The 17,243-nt window shown below is 41.0% G+C and overlaps 1 protein-coding gene across 5 annotated transcripts in view; it reads right to left on the bottom strand.

The window, feature by feature from the left end:
- ASCC1 (activating signal cointegrator 1 complex subunit 1) overlaps window positions 1-17,243 on the bottom strand; it is a 115,354-nt gene that overhangs the window by 39,077 nt on the left and 59,034 nt on the right. For all 5 annotated transcript variants that reach the window (NM_001194904.2, XM_015147354.3, XM_077945283.1 and 2 more), the window contains exon 7: window positions 11,904-12,023. In NM_001194904.2, coding sequence (NP_001181833.1) covers window positions 11,904-12,023 — 120 coding nt within the window. The remainder of the gene's footprint in view (window positions 1-11,903; window positions 12,024-17,243) is intronic.

Genomic DNA, 17,243 nt, shown 5'->3' with positions numbered 1-17,243 from the left:
AGGGAAGATCACTTGAGGCCAGGAGTTCAAGACCCACTTGAGCAATATAGCAATACCTCGTCTCTACAAAAAATTTTTAAAAAATCAACTGGGCATGGTGGCATGCACTTGTAGTCCCAGAAACTCAGGAGGCTGAGGCAGAAGGATAGCTTGACCTCAGGAGTTCAAGGCTGCAGTGAGCTGTGATTGTACCACTGCACTCCAGCCTGGGCAGCAGAGTGAGATCATGTCTCTTAAAAAAAAGGAAAACAAGGCCGGGCACGGTGGCTCAAGCCTGTAATTCCAGCACTTTGGGAGGCCGAGCCGGGCGGATCACAAGGTCAGGAGATCGAGACCACGGTGAAACCCCGTCTCTACTAAAAAAAAATACAAAAAATTAGCCGGGCGCGGTGGCGGGCACCTGTAGTCCCAGCTACTCAGGAGGCTAAGGCAGGAGAACAGCGTGAACCCGGGAGGCGGAGCTTGCAGTGAGCCGAGATCTTGCCAGTGCACTCCAGCCTGGGCAACAGAGGGAGACCCCGTCTCAAAAAAAAAAGAAAAGAAAAGAAAAACAACAACAACAAAAAACAACCCTCAGTTTCCCATGGCCTTCCAAGTAAGAGTCCAATCCTGCCTGACCCACGTGGCCTTCACAGCTTGGCTCCAGCCTGCCTTTCTGTTTCATCGCTGCCCTTCCCTTTCTACAGATTTTCTCCAGTCCTTGAATGGATTGCGTTCTTTGATACTGAATCTCTCAATTACTTAGGACAAACATCCTTTTGGAATCACCTTCACTTCTTTGACTCCCTTATACCAGGGAATCTCACTTCACCACTTCCAGTGCCACTGTCCCAGCCACCTGGGAATCGGCAAAGACAACCAATAAGGATGAGGAAATAAGAGCAGGAAGACTTCAGAGACGCTGAAATGGGAATTACAACGGGGAAAAAAGGAATAACCGTACAGTACAATACTCGAGAAAAGAAAAAAAGCAAAACTATGCCTCCTTGTTTCTCACAATTAGAGCCCTCTATCAGAGCAGTTTTGCTGGCATACTGGGGATAGAAATCTTGTGACGGAGGACCAAGGGAGGAGCCAGAGAGGAGGGAAGGCAGGAAGCGCACATAACTCTGTCCAGAAACTTGAAAGGAAAGAGAGAAATGAATACCTGGGGAATCTGAAGATAGGAGTTGAGTGAGGGCTGTGTGTGTTTTCAATGAGGAGAAAACGTTGAAAATGCTTACTGACAAGAAATTATCCAACAGAGAAAGAAAAGGAAACCAGGCAATAGGGTAAATGGACAGAACAAGACCTCAAAGGATGGTGTGGTCATAGGTGATAGGAACACAGCAGTGAACAAAACAAGCCCCACTCTTGTGCAGCTCACATTCCGGTAGGAGGAATGAACAAACACACACGCGCACCTCGGGGTGCCATGTGCCTTGAAGGAGGTGAAACGGCAGAGAGGGAGTAGAGTGTGATCTCACTCTGCTGACCATAGTGCAGCTAACATAGGTGCACTATGTTAGGTAGAGTGATTAGGAAGGGTCTCCCTGATAAAATGACATTTGACAGAGACCTGAGGGAAAAGCATTCTAGAGAGAGGAAACAGCAAATACACATATCTGAGATAGGCATATGCACAGGAGGACTGAGGAACAGAAAGGATGCCAGTAGTGAAACTTCAGTGAAATTAGAAAGAGAGAAGTAACGAGGTCGGAGCGATGTGACCAGGTTACCTGAAGCTCTCAGGCCCGTGGAAGGACTTTAGTAGTTACAGAGTGAGGTGGGAGCTTTTGGAGGGTGTTTAGCAGAAGACTGACATCATCTGGCTGCTGTGTGGAGGACAGATAGCAGTGGAGGCAGGATAGAAGCAGGAAGGCAGTTAGGAGGCTGTGGCAATCACGCAGGTGGCTGGGACAGTGGCACTGGAAGTGGTGAGAAGTGAGATTCCCTGGTATAAGGGAGTCAAAGAAGTGAAGGTGATTCTAAAAGAATTTTTGTCCTGAGTAATTGAGAGATTGAATGTCAAAGAACACAATCCATTCAAGGACTGGAGAAAATCTGTAGAAAGGGAAGGGCAGGCTGAAGCCAAGCTATGAAGGCCCCATGGGTCAGGCAGGATTGGACTCTTATTTGGTAGGCCATAGGAAACCGACGGTTGGTTTTTGCTGTTGTTCTTGTTTTTCTTTTTTTAAGAGACATGATCTCACTCTGCTGCCCAGGCTAGAGTGCAGTGGCACAATCACAGCTCATTGCAGCCTTGAACTCCTGGGGTCAAGCTATCCTCCTGCCTCAGCCTCCCAAGTTGTTGGGACTACAAGTGCATGCCATCATGCCCAGCTAATTTTTTTAAAAAACTTTTTGTAGAGACGGGGTATCGTTATATTGCTCAAGTGGGTCTTGAACTCCTGGCCTCAAGCGATCTTCCTTCTTTGGCCTCCCCAAGTGCTGGGACGACAGGTGTGAGCCACCATGCCAGGTCATCAATGACAGTTTTTGAGAAGCAAGAAACAGGCCAGGCGCAGTGGCTCACACCTGTAATCCCAGCACTTTGGGAGGCCGAGGTGTGCGGATCACAAGGTCAGGAGTTCGAGACCAGCCTGGCCAACATGGTGAAACCCCATCTCTACTAAAGATACAAAAAATTAGCTGGGTGCGGTGGTGCATGCCTGTAATCCCAGCTACTTGGGAGGCTGAGGCAGGAGAATAGCTTGAACACGGGAGGTCAAGGTTGCAGTGAGCCAAGATTGCGCCACTGCACTTCAGCCTGGGTGACAGGGCGAGACTCCATCTCAAAAAAAAAAAAAAAAAAAAAAAGCAAGAAGCATAAGGAAAAACAACAACAACAAAAAAACCCTAAAAGCCTGGAAACCAGTTAAGAGAGATGTTGTGCTTCCTTATATACTTATCTTAATCTTTTTCTCCAATTACAAAAATAATACAAGCTCATTATAGAATACATGCAAAGTACCAAAAAGCATAAAAAGGAAAACATAACCTCACCATGCACAGATAAACACTTAACCTTTTTGTGTTAAGTGTATATCTATAGACGGTGAGGTTACCTAATCAGAAAAAATTTTCAGGTAAACTAGTTTTAAAAGTTTCTGATTAACACCATCGCAGAACCATAATATTTTTTCTTCCATTTATTTATTTATTTATTTATTTATTTATTTTTGGAGACAGGGTCTCACTCTCTTGCCTAGACTATAGTGGCACGATTTTGGCTCACTGCAACCCTCTGCCTTCCAGGCTCAAGCGAGCCTCCTGCCTCAGTCTCCCAAGTAGCTGGGATTACAGGCGTGCGTCACTACCACCTGGCTAATTTTTGTATTTTTAGTAGAGACAGGGTTTTGCCACGTTGCCCAGGCTGGTCTCAAACTCTTGACCTCAAATGATCCACCTGCCTCGGCCTCCCAAAGTGTTGGGATTACAGGCGTGAGCCACTGCGCCTGGCTGAACCATAATATTTCTAAATATAACTTAGGTCCGAATATAACCATGCACCACAAATTGCACCTCAGTTACAAATCACAACAGAATAATTCCTCACTTTCCCGCTTCTTCTCTTAAAGAAAAAAAGTAGACAGGGAGTTCAGCTACATAAAACTGAACATGAAACACGAAGCACGAAATACTGGCGTAAGTAAACTAAACAGACCACATGAAAGAAATCAAGTTTCCACCTTTGTCTTTCTGGAAAACTAGGATTTCTGACAATTTACAGACTCAAAACTTTGAAGGGACTAATGTCCTTTAAAAAGTTCTAGTGTAACCTGCTCTTTTTACGCAGGAGGAAATGATGCAGAGAGGTTGGGTTGCTCAGTCAGTGACAGAGGAACCAGAATCCAAGTCTACAGGCAGCCTGTGCTGTTTTCTTTCTCTTTGTCTTTTTTTTTTTTTTTTTTTTTGAGACAGAGTCACTCTGTCAACTAGGCTGGAGTGCAGTGGCGCAGTCTTGGTTCATTACAACCTCTGCCTCCCAAGCAGCTGGGATTACAGACACTCGCCACCATACCCAGCTAATTTTTGTGTTTTTAGCAGAGATGGGTTTCGCCATGTTGGCCAGGTTGATCCCCTGACCTCAGGTGATCCGCCCGCCTTGGCCTCCTAAAGTGCTGGGATTACAGGTGTGAGCCACCACTCCCGACTTGTTCTGTTTTCAATTCACTGTGCACTCCATGAAGACTGGCTCTTTGTCTTATTCACTGTTCTATCTCTGCACCTAAACTAATGCCTAATTGGCACATAATCAGTGCTCAACAGTCTTCATATGCATTCATGAATGAATTCACAGATAGCAAATATTTTGGAATTCTATTAAGAGAGCTTAAGGGTACTTGGACATAATCACTAAATTTCAGGTTGACAATATGTCACTTTTTTTTTTAGATAGTCTCACTCTGTTGCCCAGGCTGGAGTACAGTGGCACAATCTTGGCTCACCACAACCTCCGCCTCCCCAGTTCAAGTGATTCTCCTGCCTCAGCCTCCCGAGTAGCTGGGACTACAGGTGCCTGCCACCACTCCCGGCTAATTTTTTGTATTTTTTAGTAGAGATGGGGTTTCACCGTGTTAGCCAGGATGATCTCCTGACCTTGTGATCCGCCCACCTCCCAAAGTACTGGGATTACAGGCATGAGCCACCGCGCCCGGCCATTTCTAACTTCATTGATCAATTCTTACTTGATTGATCCTTTCCTGTTTATGAATAAGTCACAAAGTTTCTCTATGCCTTTGCTTCCTAATAAGTAAATTAAAAATAACATAGGGTTGCTATGAAAAAAGGAATGAATTATTCTTAAGCAGCTTTATCACTTAGTGCTTTGGATTTGAAAACAGAAGCCAGTTAATAATGCATTAAATCTAAGCTCTTAGTTTAAAGGCCTGTAAATGCTACAAAGCTCAAGCATTCCAGGACCATCTTTACAGATAAGGAGTTTGTGCTGCAGAATGATCACTGACTGCCTAGAAAGTGCAAATTTCAGGCTTTTGTTTCCCAATTTAATTCAGCTCCATCCAATTAATGCTTCCTGAGTGCTCACTGTGTACAGACATTATCCTAGTGACTACAAGAATAAAAACTAAGCAAAGACGGTCTTTGTTATTAACAGATCTACAATCTACCAAGATAAATTTTTTGTTAGTTTTATATGAGACTATAAAGTAGATTTTGGTAATGACATAAGCAATACAGAGTGTTTGGGTAATTTAAAATTTGAAGAGATTGTAGGACCAGAATAGGTTACAAGGAGGATGGGCTTAGGATAAGAAGCTAACTGCACTCAATGCATTTTTATGTGTCAGTTGAATGAATAAATAACAAACGTTCTTTGAACATCTATGTCATGCATTATGAAAGGCAGCTGAATAACGCATACTCCCTGCCCCCAAAAATCTTACAGTCTACTTAAGAGAAAGAAAAAAGGATGGCAAGCAGAAAGAGAAATAGCATTTGGACAAAAGAGGAGTAATATAAGGGAAATTTCAGTCACAAGAAACAGTATTAACAAAGACACAAAGGATCATCCACCAATAATGAAGCAGGCTGGGGCCCAGGGCAGGGACTAGATAGTGGGAGATAAAGCTGAAGTATAAAGCTTTATCCAGTATGGTGTCATACTGGAAAATCTTGAATGCTAGACTGAGGATTATGAATTCAAAAGATGATGAGAAATGAAAGATTTTTAAGCAAAGTCCTATGGTACACAAGCTATTGCTTAGACTGATGCAGTAGTATTTCATAATATCTATATTCACTAACATAAAAGTAACGTCTAGGTTATATTTCACAAGAAAAGAACTGCAGAAATACATGTGTAATGTGATCAATTTACGTAAAATTATATGCATAGACAATGACTCTCAGTATTTGCTCTGGGGAAGAAAACTCAAGAGTCGGAGGAGGGGGAAAAGGAACTGTTTAATTTTCACTTCACCCATCTGTAAGATTTTATTTTTATAGGCAAAAACAATGTAAAAAGAAGCTTGGCTATGAAAAGAAGATGGCAAACTATGTATAGTGATGCTGGGCTGCTGCACCATTGTGGAATTTAATGCACACATAATTACCTCTCTCATCTTTTCACCAAACATCTCAGAAGAGTAGACTATATCCACTTATTTTAAATGTCCTCTTTGTGTCCCATAAGCATAGGCTTTACAGTCAAACAGAGCGGGGTCAAACCACAATTCTACCACTTACAAGCACACACTAATTACTACTAACCTGGACCTGGCCAAGTATACCAAGTATAACATCAAATTGTTCATACAGATATACACTATATACACACATACACACACATACATACATCAGACAAGCTAAAAGAAAAACATTGCTTGCTATTCAGAAATAATGACTGGCAAATTGTTTATGTAACCAGGCTAACTGACTTAATTGCTCTCTCTTCCCACTTTTGAGATGGGGGGAAGTCAGTATACAAATTGCTTTGTAATCTCTTTTTAACACATTGTAATCTACAGTGAATACTTTCCCAAGATATAATGTTTAGTCAACCCACAGTATTCTCTATTCTACAGATGTTCTATAGTTTATTTTCCATCAATTTGATGTTGATGAACATTTAGACTGCCACCAGTATTTACTGTTATATACAATACTGTAATCGGGATTATATGAAAATCCATATATTTGTACATATTTCTGATTAATTCCATTGGATAAATTTCTACAGGAAGAATCAGCAAGTCTAAGAAATATAAAACAAAATACTGGGAGTAAAAGGCCAACATGCTCTCTAGAAAGCTTATATTAATTTGTACTTTTACCAGCAATGACCTCATACCTCTTAACAAACATCTACCTAGTTTTCTTCTATTTTTAAAATTACCCTTCCTTGTAACAGATGAATTATTGAATAGATTTAAGCTCCCTAAGATAAGGGCCATTGTACCCATTTTTGTTTCCCTTGTGGAATCTGGTACAATGCCTGGTACCAGTTTGTAGGTACTAAACTATTTTTTGATATTTATCTTTTGTCTGACTGCTTGTTAGCCCTTTTACTGATCTCTTATCAATGTTAAAGCTTTTACAAGTATTTTTAGTAGAATGCTATTTATTTGCAAATAATGACCATTTGGTCTTTTAAAAACATTTTCCCACACAACACCTATGTACTTTTAAAAATTGTCTCTGTAGCTGGGGTATTAGCCAAAACTTTCAGAACAATGAGTTTAATATTAATGATAAATGTAGGCAATCGTGTTTTCTGATTGTAATGGGAATAAACCTAGTATATTACTGTTCAATATGATTGCTAATTTAAAACAGACATATTAGACAATACCTATTTTTATTTTTTGAAAGTTGTTTTTAAAAATATTAAATTTTATCCAAAGTCTTTTAGTCATGCACTTAGATATTATTTTTTAATTTGACCCATTTAGTAGGATAGTGTATTAGATTTTCTGTTCCTAATTCATCTTTGCATTCCTGAGAGGAACCAGCTTAGTCATAAGAGTTCATATTCATCTTATTCTTACCCTCTACTTTCAGAAAACTGCCAAAGCCAGCAGATTTTTTTTTTTTTTTTTTTTTTTTTTTGAGAGACAGAGTCTTCCTCAGTTGCCCAGGCTTGAGTGCAGTGGTGCAATCTCAGCTCACTGCAACCTCCACCTCCTAGGCTCAGACAATTCTCTTGCCACAGCCTCCAGAGGAGCTGGGATTACAGGCATGTATCACCATGCCCAGCTAATTTTTGGTTTTCATATAGACGGGGTTTCACCATGTTGGCCAGGCTGGTCTTGAACTCCTGACCTCTGGTGATCTGTCCGCCTCAGCCTCCCAAAGTGCTGGGATTACAGGTGTGAGGCACTGCACCCGGCCAGATCTCACTATTCTTGCAACCACGTGATTCTCGTTGCTACTACTCTAGTTCAGGCCTTCTTTGCTTCTTAGCTGGACTACAGTAGTGGCTTTTTTTTTTTTTTTTTTTTTTTTTTAAGATAGAGTTTCACTCTTGTTGCCCAGGCTGGAGTGCAGTGGCTTTTAAATACTTCCCCATCCTGTTCCTGATACTTCGTTTCCATTACACATGTAGTATACACCTGCATACAATTTATATAGTCTCTCAATTTATTTATAATTTCCTGCAAAAAGGTATTAAATGGGCTGGGCACGGTGACTCACGCCTGTAATCCCAGCACTTTGGGAGGGCTGAGGCGGGTGGATCACGAGGTCAGGAGATTGAGACCATCCTGGCTAACACAGTGAAACCCCACCTCTACTAAAAATACAAAAAATAAGCCGGCCGTGGTGGTAGGCACCTGTAGTCTCAGCTACTCGGGAGGCCAAGGCAGGAGAATGGCGTGAACCCAGGAGGTGAAGCTTGCAGTGAGCAGAGATGGTGCCACTGCACTTCAGCCTGGGTGACAGAGTGAGACTCCGTCTCAGGAAAAAAAAAAAAAAAAGGTATTAAATGTGTTTTGTCATATTTATTCCTAATTTCCTTAAAATTTTTGTTGCTACTATAAATGTGTTTTACTTTAAATGATGCTTTCTGTTTGCTGCTGGTATACAGAAAACCAAATGATTTTATTAGACTGATTTTATAGTCAATCACCTTACTAAACTCGCTCTTCTTTTTTTTTTTTTTTTAAGAGACAGGGTCTCGCTGTTGCTCAGACCGGCCTCAAACCCCTGGGCTCAAGCAACTCTCCAGTCTCAGCCTCTCAAGTAGCTGGGATTACAGATGCATGCCACCACGCCTCAAACTCCCTTATTATTTCCTAATAACTTGGTAACTGCAGGTAACCTTGTTTTATCTCTGGTCAGAAAGTATAATATGTAAGATACCAACTCATTAAAATGTATTAAGCCTTACTTTATGATCTAGTATGTAATCAATTTTTTTCTACTGTTCCATGTGCCTGAAAAGAATATGAATTCTCTAATTACTGGGCATATAATTCCAGAGATGACTATTAGATGAAAATTGTTCATGGTTAAAATATTCTGTATCTTTACTGACTTTATATCTGCTTGATCTACCAATAATTGAGAAATAGGTTGCAATCTCCTCCTATGATGAAGGATTTCTCAGTTTTTCCCTAATAAAAAATTAACTATACAAATTTCACTTAATCTACTTTGAGGCTGTTCTATTAGGCTCATACAGGTTTAGAACTGGTGTATCTTCCTGGTAAAATGAACCCTTTATCATATATAATAGCCTTCTCTATTGCTAATAATGCATTCTTTTCTTTTCTTTTTTTTTTTTTTTGAACAGTCTCACTCTGTTGCCCACCCGTGATCTATGCTCATTGCAACCTCCGCCTCCTGGGTTCAAGCAATTATCTGCTTCAGCCTCCCGAGTAGCTGGGATTACAGGGACCCGCCACCATGCCCAGCTAATTTTTGTATTTTTAGTAGAGATAACGTTTCACCATCAAATAAAGCAAATAAATGTGGGAGCCTGCCTAGAGAATCAGATTTTCTCTAGGTTTCTGGCTCAGTGTGAACCTTCTTCTACCCTGCCCTAAATAAAAAGACCACACAAAAACAAATTTCCAATGCATGTGGGGCTTCTCTGTTCACCAAAGGCTTCCATTCAACTAATAAATGACATTAACACTGGAAATGGCTCTGGATGCCAAGGCCAGCCTTAGAAATTGCCTCAACTGCAGACTGAGAATCGCTGGGAGGGACGTAGGTGTGGTAATAACAAAAATTAAAGAGAGTAAACATTTGCAACCTACAGAATGAGAGAAAATTTTTGCAATCTACCCATCTGACAAAGGGCTAATACCCAGAATTTACAAAGAACTTACACAAATTTACAAGAAAAAAATCAAACAACTCCATCAAAAAATGGGCAAAAGATATGAACACTTTTCAAAAGAAAACATTTATGCAGCCAACAGACACATGAAAAAATGCTCATCATCACTGGCCATCAAAGAAACACAAATCAAAACCACAATGAGAGACCATCTCCCACCAGTTAGAATGGTGACCATTAAAAAGTCAGGAAACAACAGGTGCTGGAGAGGATGTGGAGAAACAGGAACGTTTTTACACTGTTGGTGGGAGTGTAAACTAGTTCAACCATTGTGGAAGACAGTGTGGCGATTCCTCAAGGATCTAGAACTAGAAATACCATTTGACCCAGTGACCCCATTACTGGGTATATACCCAAAGGATTATAAATCATGCTACTATAAAGACATATGCACACGTATGTTTATTGCAGCACTATTCACGATAGCAAAGACTTGGAACCAACCCAAATGTCCATCAATGATAGACTGGATTAAAAAAATGTGGCACATATACACCATGGAATACTATGCAGCCATAAAAAAAAAAGATGAGGTCATATCCTTTGTAGGGACATGGATGAAGCTGGAAACCATTATTCTGAGCAAACTATCGCAAGGACAGAAAACCAAACACCGCGTGTTCTCACTCATAGGTGGGAATTGAACAGTGAGAACATTTGGGACACAGGGCAGGGAACATCACACACCGGGGTCTGTCATGGGGTGGGGGGTTGGGGGAGGGATAGCATTAGGAGAAATACCTAATGTAAATGACAAGTTAATGGGTGCAGCAAACCAACACGGCACATGTATACATATGTAACAAACCTGAACATTGTGCACATGTACCCTAGAACTTTAAAAAGTATAATAAAAAAAAAGTAAACATTTTTTGATGTTTTGATAATGTAAGCGTGTGCCAAGCACTATTTTAAGCATTTTAAGTAATTTAATCTTTTTAATTTTTTTTTTTTTTTTTTTGAGATGGAGTCTCGTTCTGTTGCCAGGCTGGAGTGCAGTGGCGCGATCTCGGCTCACTGCAACCTCCACCTCCCTGGTTCAAGTGATTCTCCTGCCTCAGTCTCCTGAGTAGCTGGGACTACAGGCGCACGCCACCACTCCTGGCTAATTTTTTGTATTTTTTTAGTAGAGATGGGTTTTCACCATGTTAGCCAGGGTGAATTCGATTTCCTGAACTCATGATCCACCCACTTCAGTCTCCCAAAGTGCTGGGATTACAAGCGTGAGCCACTGCACCCGGCCGATTTTTTTTTTTTTTTTTTTTTTTTTTTGGAGGCAGGGTCTCGCTCTGTTGCCCAGGCTGGAGTGCAGTGGTGTGATCGCGGCTCACTGCAGCCTTGACCTCCTCAGGCTCAGGTGATCCTCCCATCTCAGCCTCCCAAGCAGCTAAAACTACACACGTACACCATCATGTCTGGCTAATTTTGTTTTTGGTTTGTTTTTTTGTTTTTTTTTTTATAGATAGCTTCTTTCACTCTGTTGCCCAGGCCGGTCTTGAACTCCTGGGCTCAAGCAATCCACCCACCTCAGCCTCCCAAAGTGCTAGGATTACAGGCATTAGCCACCACGCCCAGCCAAAATTAAGATTAATAACCCTATGAAGTTGGTAACGTTTTCATCCCCATTTTGTCCTGGTATCCACTACAACCGCATTACATCACGTTTGAAACTCATATTCTAAAATGCCATCCTTCCTGCCTCTTATCCTGGAAAACACAAAGGAACCACTGAGTTCCACAAAGACTAACTATCAACACCCGTTACCCAAGTAACTCAGCAGCTACCAGATTAGCCTGGTGCAGGGTGCGCACCTATAGTCACAGCCACTTGGGAGGCTGAAGCAGAAGGATCCCTGGAGCCCAGGATGCTGAGATCAGCTTGGTCATAGTAAGACCCCCATCCTAAAAGTCAGACTTAAAGTATGATACTTTTTCCTACAACAAATTCCTCTTCCAGGAGATTATTAAAAAAAGAAAGAAAGAAAGAGAGAGAGAGAAATAATTAACATGTTCTTTACAATAAGAACTCAAAGAAAAGGAATCAAAATTAATCAAACTTTTGAAGATGATTTTAGGTACCTCTTGATTGAAACAAAGCAGCATTCCAGAAACATACCTGTTGGAGCCATCTTTCATATGGACTTTGGCGTAAAGAACATCCACCATGCCAGGATCATCATTCATGTATTCTATCCCTGCCATCTCCACTTCTAGGGGTTTACCCCCAGAAATGTCACTGCAAAGGAAAAAGCATTAAGATATCTGTAACTGTTTAAGCTAAGAGGGCTATTATATTTTGAAACATGGTTAATATACATAGTCAAATATGTATGTTACTTACATATGTACAAAAACATAGTAGTTGTGTTTTTTCCCTAACATTATCTAATTGCCCTTCTAATTTCAAAATTAGTAAATTTTCAATGCACACAAATTGGAAAACACTGGAAAGTATTTCCAATGTCACACTATATTTATCCCAATACCAGTTTATTAGCACGGTCTCATAGAGAAAGTCAAGAGATGACAGTTCTGATCCATAAAGACATTTACTATCTTGGCTCATCTCTCAGGTGCCCATCTCTACTATTTCAACAAGTTACAAACAGCGTTTCACTCATATAATAAAGGTGGAGGTGTAAACTGATATCACATCTTTATTTATTTTTTTGTTTGTTTGGTTGGTTTGTTTTGTTTTGAGATGGAGTCTCGCTCTATTGCCCAGGCTGGAGTGCAGTGGCACGATCCTGGCTTACTGCAACCTCCACCTCCCGGGTTCATGTCATTCTCCTGCCACAGCCTCCCAAGTAGCTGGGACTACAGGCACCTGCCACGACGCCCAGCTAATTATTTTGTATTTTTAGTAGAGACAGGGTTTCACCATGTTAGCCAGGATGGTCTCGATCTCCTGACCTTGTGATCTGCCTGCCTCGGCCTCCCAAAGTGCTGGGATTATAGGTGTGAGTCACCTCGCCTGGCCTTTTTTTTTTTTTTAATTTATTATTATTATACTTTAAGTTCTAGGGTACATGTGCATAACGTGCAGGTTTGTTACATATGTATACTTGTGCCTTGTTGGTGTGCTGCACCCATCAACTCATCAGCACCCATCAACTCGTCATTTACATCAGGTATAACTCCCAATGCAATCCCTCCCCCCTCCCCCCTCCCCATGATAGGCCCCGGTGTGTGATGTTCCCCTTCCCGAGTCCAAGTGATCTCATTGTTCAGTTCCCACCTATGAGTGAGAACATGCGGTGTTTGGTTTTCTGTTCTTGTGATAGTTTGCTAAGAATGATGGTTTCCAGCTGCATCCATGTCCCTACAAAGGACACAAACTCATCCTTTTTTATGGCTGCATAGTATTCCATGGTGTATATGTGCCACATTTTCTTAATCCAGTCTGTCACTGATGGACATTTGGGTTGATTCCAAGTCTTTGCTATCGTGAATAGTGCCGCAATAAACATACGTGTGCATGTGTCTTTATAGCAGCATAATTTATAATCCTTTGGGTATATACCCAGTAATGGGATGGCTGGGTCATATGGTACATCTAGTTCTAGATCCTTGAGGAATCGCCATACTGTTTTCCATAATGGTTGAACTAGTTTACAATCCCACCAACAGTGTAAAAGTGTTCCTATTTCTCCACATCCTCTCCAGCACCTGTTGTTTCCTGACTTTTTAATGATCGCCATTCTAACTGGTGTGAGATGGTATCTTATTGTGGTTTTGATTTGCATTTCTCTGATGGCCAGTGATGATGAGCATTTTTTCATGTGTCTGTTGGCTGTATGAATGTCTTCTTTTGAGAAATGTAAGTAGAAAGCTGAAACTGGATCCTTTCCTTACTCCTTATACGAAAATTAATTCAAGATGGATTAGAGACTTAAATGTTAGACCTAATACCATAAAAATCCTAGAGGAAAACCTAGGTAGTACCATTCAGGACATAGGCATGGGCAAAGACTTCATGTCTAAAACACCAAAAGCAACGGCAGCAAAAGCCAAAATTGACAAATGGGATCTCATTAAACTAAAGAGCTTCTGCACAGCAAAAGAAACTACCATCAGAGTGAACAGGCAACCTACAGAATGGGAGAAAATTTTTGCAATCTACTCATCTGACAAAGGGCTAATATCCAGAACCTACAAAGAACTCAAACAAATTTACAAGAAAAAAACAAACAACCCCATCAAAAAGTGGGCAAAGGATTTTTTTTTTTTTTTTTGAGACAGTTTTGCTAGTCACCCAGGCTGGAGTGCAATGGCACAATCTCGGATTGCAACCTCCGCCTCCTAGGTTCAAGTGATTCTCCTGTCTCAGCCTCCTGAGTAGCTGGGACTACAGGTGCTTGCCACCACACCAAGCTAATTTTTGTATTTTTAGTAGAGATGGGGTCTCACTATATTGGCCAGGGTGGTCTTGAACTCTCGTCCTCAGGTGATCCTCCCGCCTCGGACTCCCAAAGTACTGGGATTACAGGCATGACCCACTGCCCTCAGCCTGATATCACATCTTTACAAGCAATCTGTCAATATTTATGAGAAGTCTTCTTCAATAAAAACCCTTTCCCCAAGCAATTCCATTTCCAGGAGCCCATCCTAAGGAAACAATTATGAATTCAGTTACACATCAACTTGTGTAACTGCTGATAAAGTTCTCCTTTACAGAAGAACTCCAAAACTAGTAAATGCAGAAAGAACAATGAAATTAGAATCTTGCAACCCCTGATAAAATAATAGATCTCAGCCGGGCGTGGTGGCTCATGCCTGTAATCCCAGCACTTTGGGAGGCCAAGGCGGGTGGATCATGAGGTCAGGAGATCGAGACCATCCTGACTAATACAGTGAAACCCCATCTCTACTAAAAATACAAAAAATAGCCAGGTGTGGCGGCGGGTGCCTGACGTCCCAGCTACTCGGGAGGCTGAGGCAGGAGAATGGTGTGAACCCAGGAGGCGGAGCTTGCAGTGAGCCAAGATAATGTCACTGCACTCCAGCCGGGGCGACAGAGTGAGACTCCATCTCAAAAATAATAATAATAAAAAAATAATAATAATAGATCTTGACAATGATCACCAATGGCTGCTAAAAACTTGGGCAAAAGGCTGGGGGAAATATAAAGTGACCTCTCTAAAGAGGAGCTCTATAAACAATGGTCATGACCACACCTGAACCAACTGACCAAGCTGAATATTAACAGTAAAAGAAACAACCAGACAAATATGTGCCTCTTAGCATGATGCAGTAAGAATAGACTCATATTTATGAGAAATAATTTATGCATAGGGTTTTTGTTTTTGAGACTGGGTCACACTCTGTCACTCAGGCTAGAGTGCAGTGACGTGATCTTGGCTCATTGCAACCTCCACCTCCCAGGTTCAAGCGATTCTTGTGCCTCAGCCTCCCAAGTAGCTGGAATTACAAACGTGTGCCACCATGTCCGGCTAATTTTTGTATTTTTAGTAGAGACTGGGTTTTGCCATGTTGCCCAGGCTGGTCTCGAACTCCTGGGCTGAAGCCATCAGACTGCCTTGGCCTCCCAAAGTGCTGGGGTTATGGGTGTGAGCCACTGCACTTGGCCTATGCATATGGTTTTAAATGAGGCATAAAGTTTTGTTTCGAGTATCAAAAGATTGGCAACAGACTAAAAGTCAAATAACATGGTACTGATTAGATAAACTATAATAACTATGAGCAATAAATAAACTATACATGTGACTAAGGAAGATTTTAGGTACTGATATAAAAAGATATAAAAAACTGATTAAAAACTGATATAAAATAATATATAAAACTGATATAATAAATTATATTTCTAAGTTTTAAAAAAGGTCTACAACAATGTGCATGCTATGCTACTTGTACACAAGATGGAGGTAAGAAAAAATATATGTTATATATATTTGTTTACACATCTATAAAATCCCTGGAAGGATACAGAGAAAGTGACACACTGGTTGCCTCTAGAGAGGAAAGCAGGTGGTTGATGAATGAGAAACTGCACTGCATATCCTTTGCAACTTTAAATTTTTGAACTATGTAAATGTATTATCCATTAACAAGTTAAAATTTTAAAAAATATCCACAATAAACCAAAACAAAAGTGTATATACTGAATAATTCTATTTGAGGACATTAAAAAACAAACCAACCAAATCTATGCAATAGAAATCAGAACAGAGGTTGCTTCTGGGAGAAGTGAAGTCACTGGAAAAAGGCATGAGGGACCCTCATGGGGTGATGGCAATGTTCCACGTCTTGATTTGGGTGAGGTTGCACAGGTATAGACATTTTGTCAAAGCTCATCAACTACACCTAAGATCTGTGCATTTTTACTGTAAGTAAATTACACATCAAAGGAAAAACATACATATATGTATCCAAAATGTTAATGGTAATTATTTTTAAGTGGTAAGATTACAAGTGATATTTTATTTTTGTGTATCTATAATTACTGGCTTTCCTAAAGTTAACATGTATTACCTTTGTGTTAAGTAAAGCTCCATCATCCTGTTTTCTTCCTGGGCCCCTTATTAAAGAAACTTGTACTCCAACCAGAAAAGGCCTTGTTGTGCCATGCTGAAACCCAATTAAAAATCAGCTCACTGCACAGTATTCTCCAAACCCCAGGAGGATAGGCACTTTCTCCATCTTATCCACATCTATATCCTCAAAATCTGACACCATGCCTTATACAAAATGGGTGTTCAATAAATCTCTGGTAAACATTAAATGGATGTTTTAAGGGGGAAGCTGTTCTGGACAATTTTGAGAAGAATATGGTCACAGGCTGATATATTAGTTGAATATGTGTCCCTGCACAAATCTCCTGTTGAATTGTAATCCCTAATGTTGGAGGTGGGGCCTAGTGGGAAGTGTTGGGATCATGGGGACAGACCTCGTCAATGGCTTGGGGCACCCCTTGGTGATAAATGAGCTCTCACTCTGAGTTCGCACAAAATCTACTTGTTTCAAAGTGTATGGTACCTCCCCTGCCACTCTCTGTTGCTTGTTCCTGCTTTTGCCGTGTGACATGCTTGATCCCCTTTACCTTCTGCCATAAATGAAGCTTCCTTAGGCCTCCCCAGGAGCCAAACATGCTTCTTGCAAACCTGCAGAACTGTGAGCCAATTAAACTTCTTTTCTTTATAAGTTACCCAGTCACTGGTATTTCTTTATAGCAATAATGCAAGAACAGTATAATATACATGCTATATTGTCATTAAGTAAAAATGTGGTGCTGCCTTAAAAACAAAAGGATCAGGCCGGACGCAGTGGCTCACACCTGTAATCCCAGCACTTTGGGAGGCTAAGGCGGGTGGATCACGAGGTCAGGAGATTGAGACCATTCTGGCTAACACGGAGAAACACGGTGAAATCCCGTCTCTACTAAATATACAAAAAACTAGCCAGGCGTGGTGGCGGGCACCTATAGTCCCAGCTACTC

Source organism: Macaca mulatta, chromosome 9 (genome assembly GCF_049350105.2).
Source record: "Macaca mulatta isolate MMU2019108-1 chromosome 9, T2T-MMU8v2.0, whole genome shotgun sequence".
NCBI classification, from domain to species: Eukaryota; Metazoa; Chordata; class Mammalia; order Primates; family Cercopithecidae; genus Macaca; species Macaca mulatta.
The sequence above is the reverse complement of the archived record's forward strand: the minus strand, read 5'-3'. Positions and strand labels throughout refer to the sequence as shown.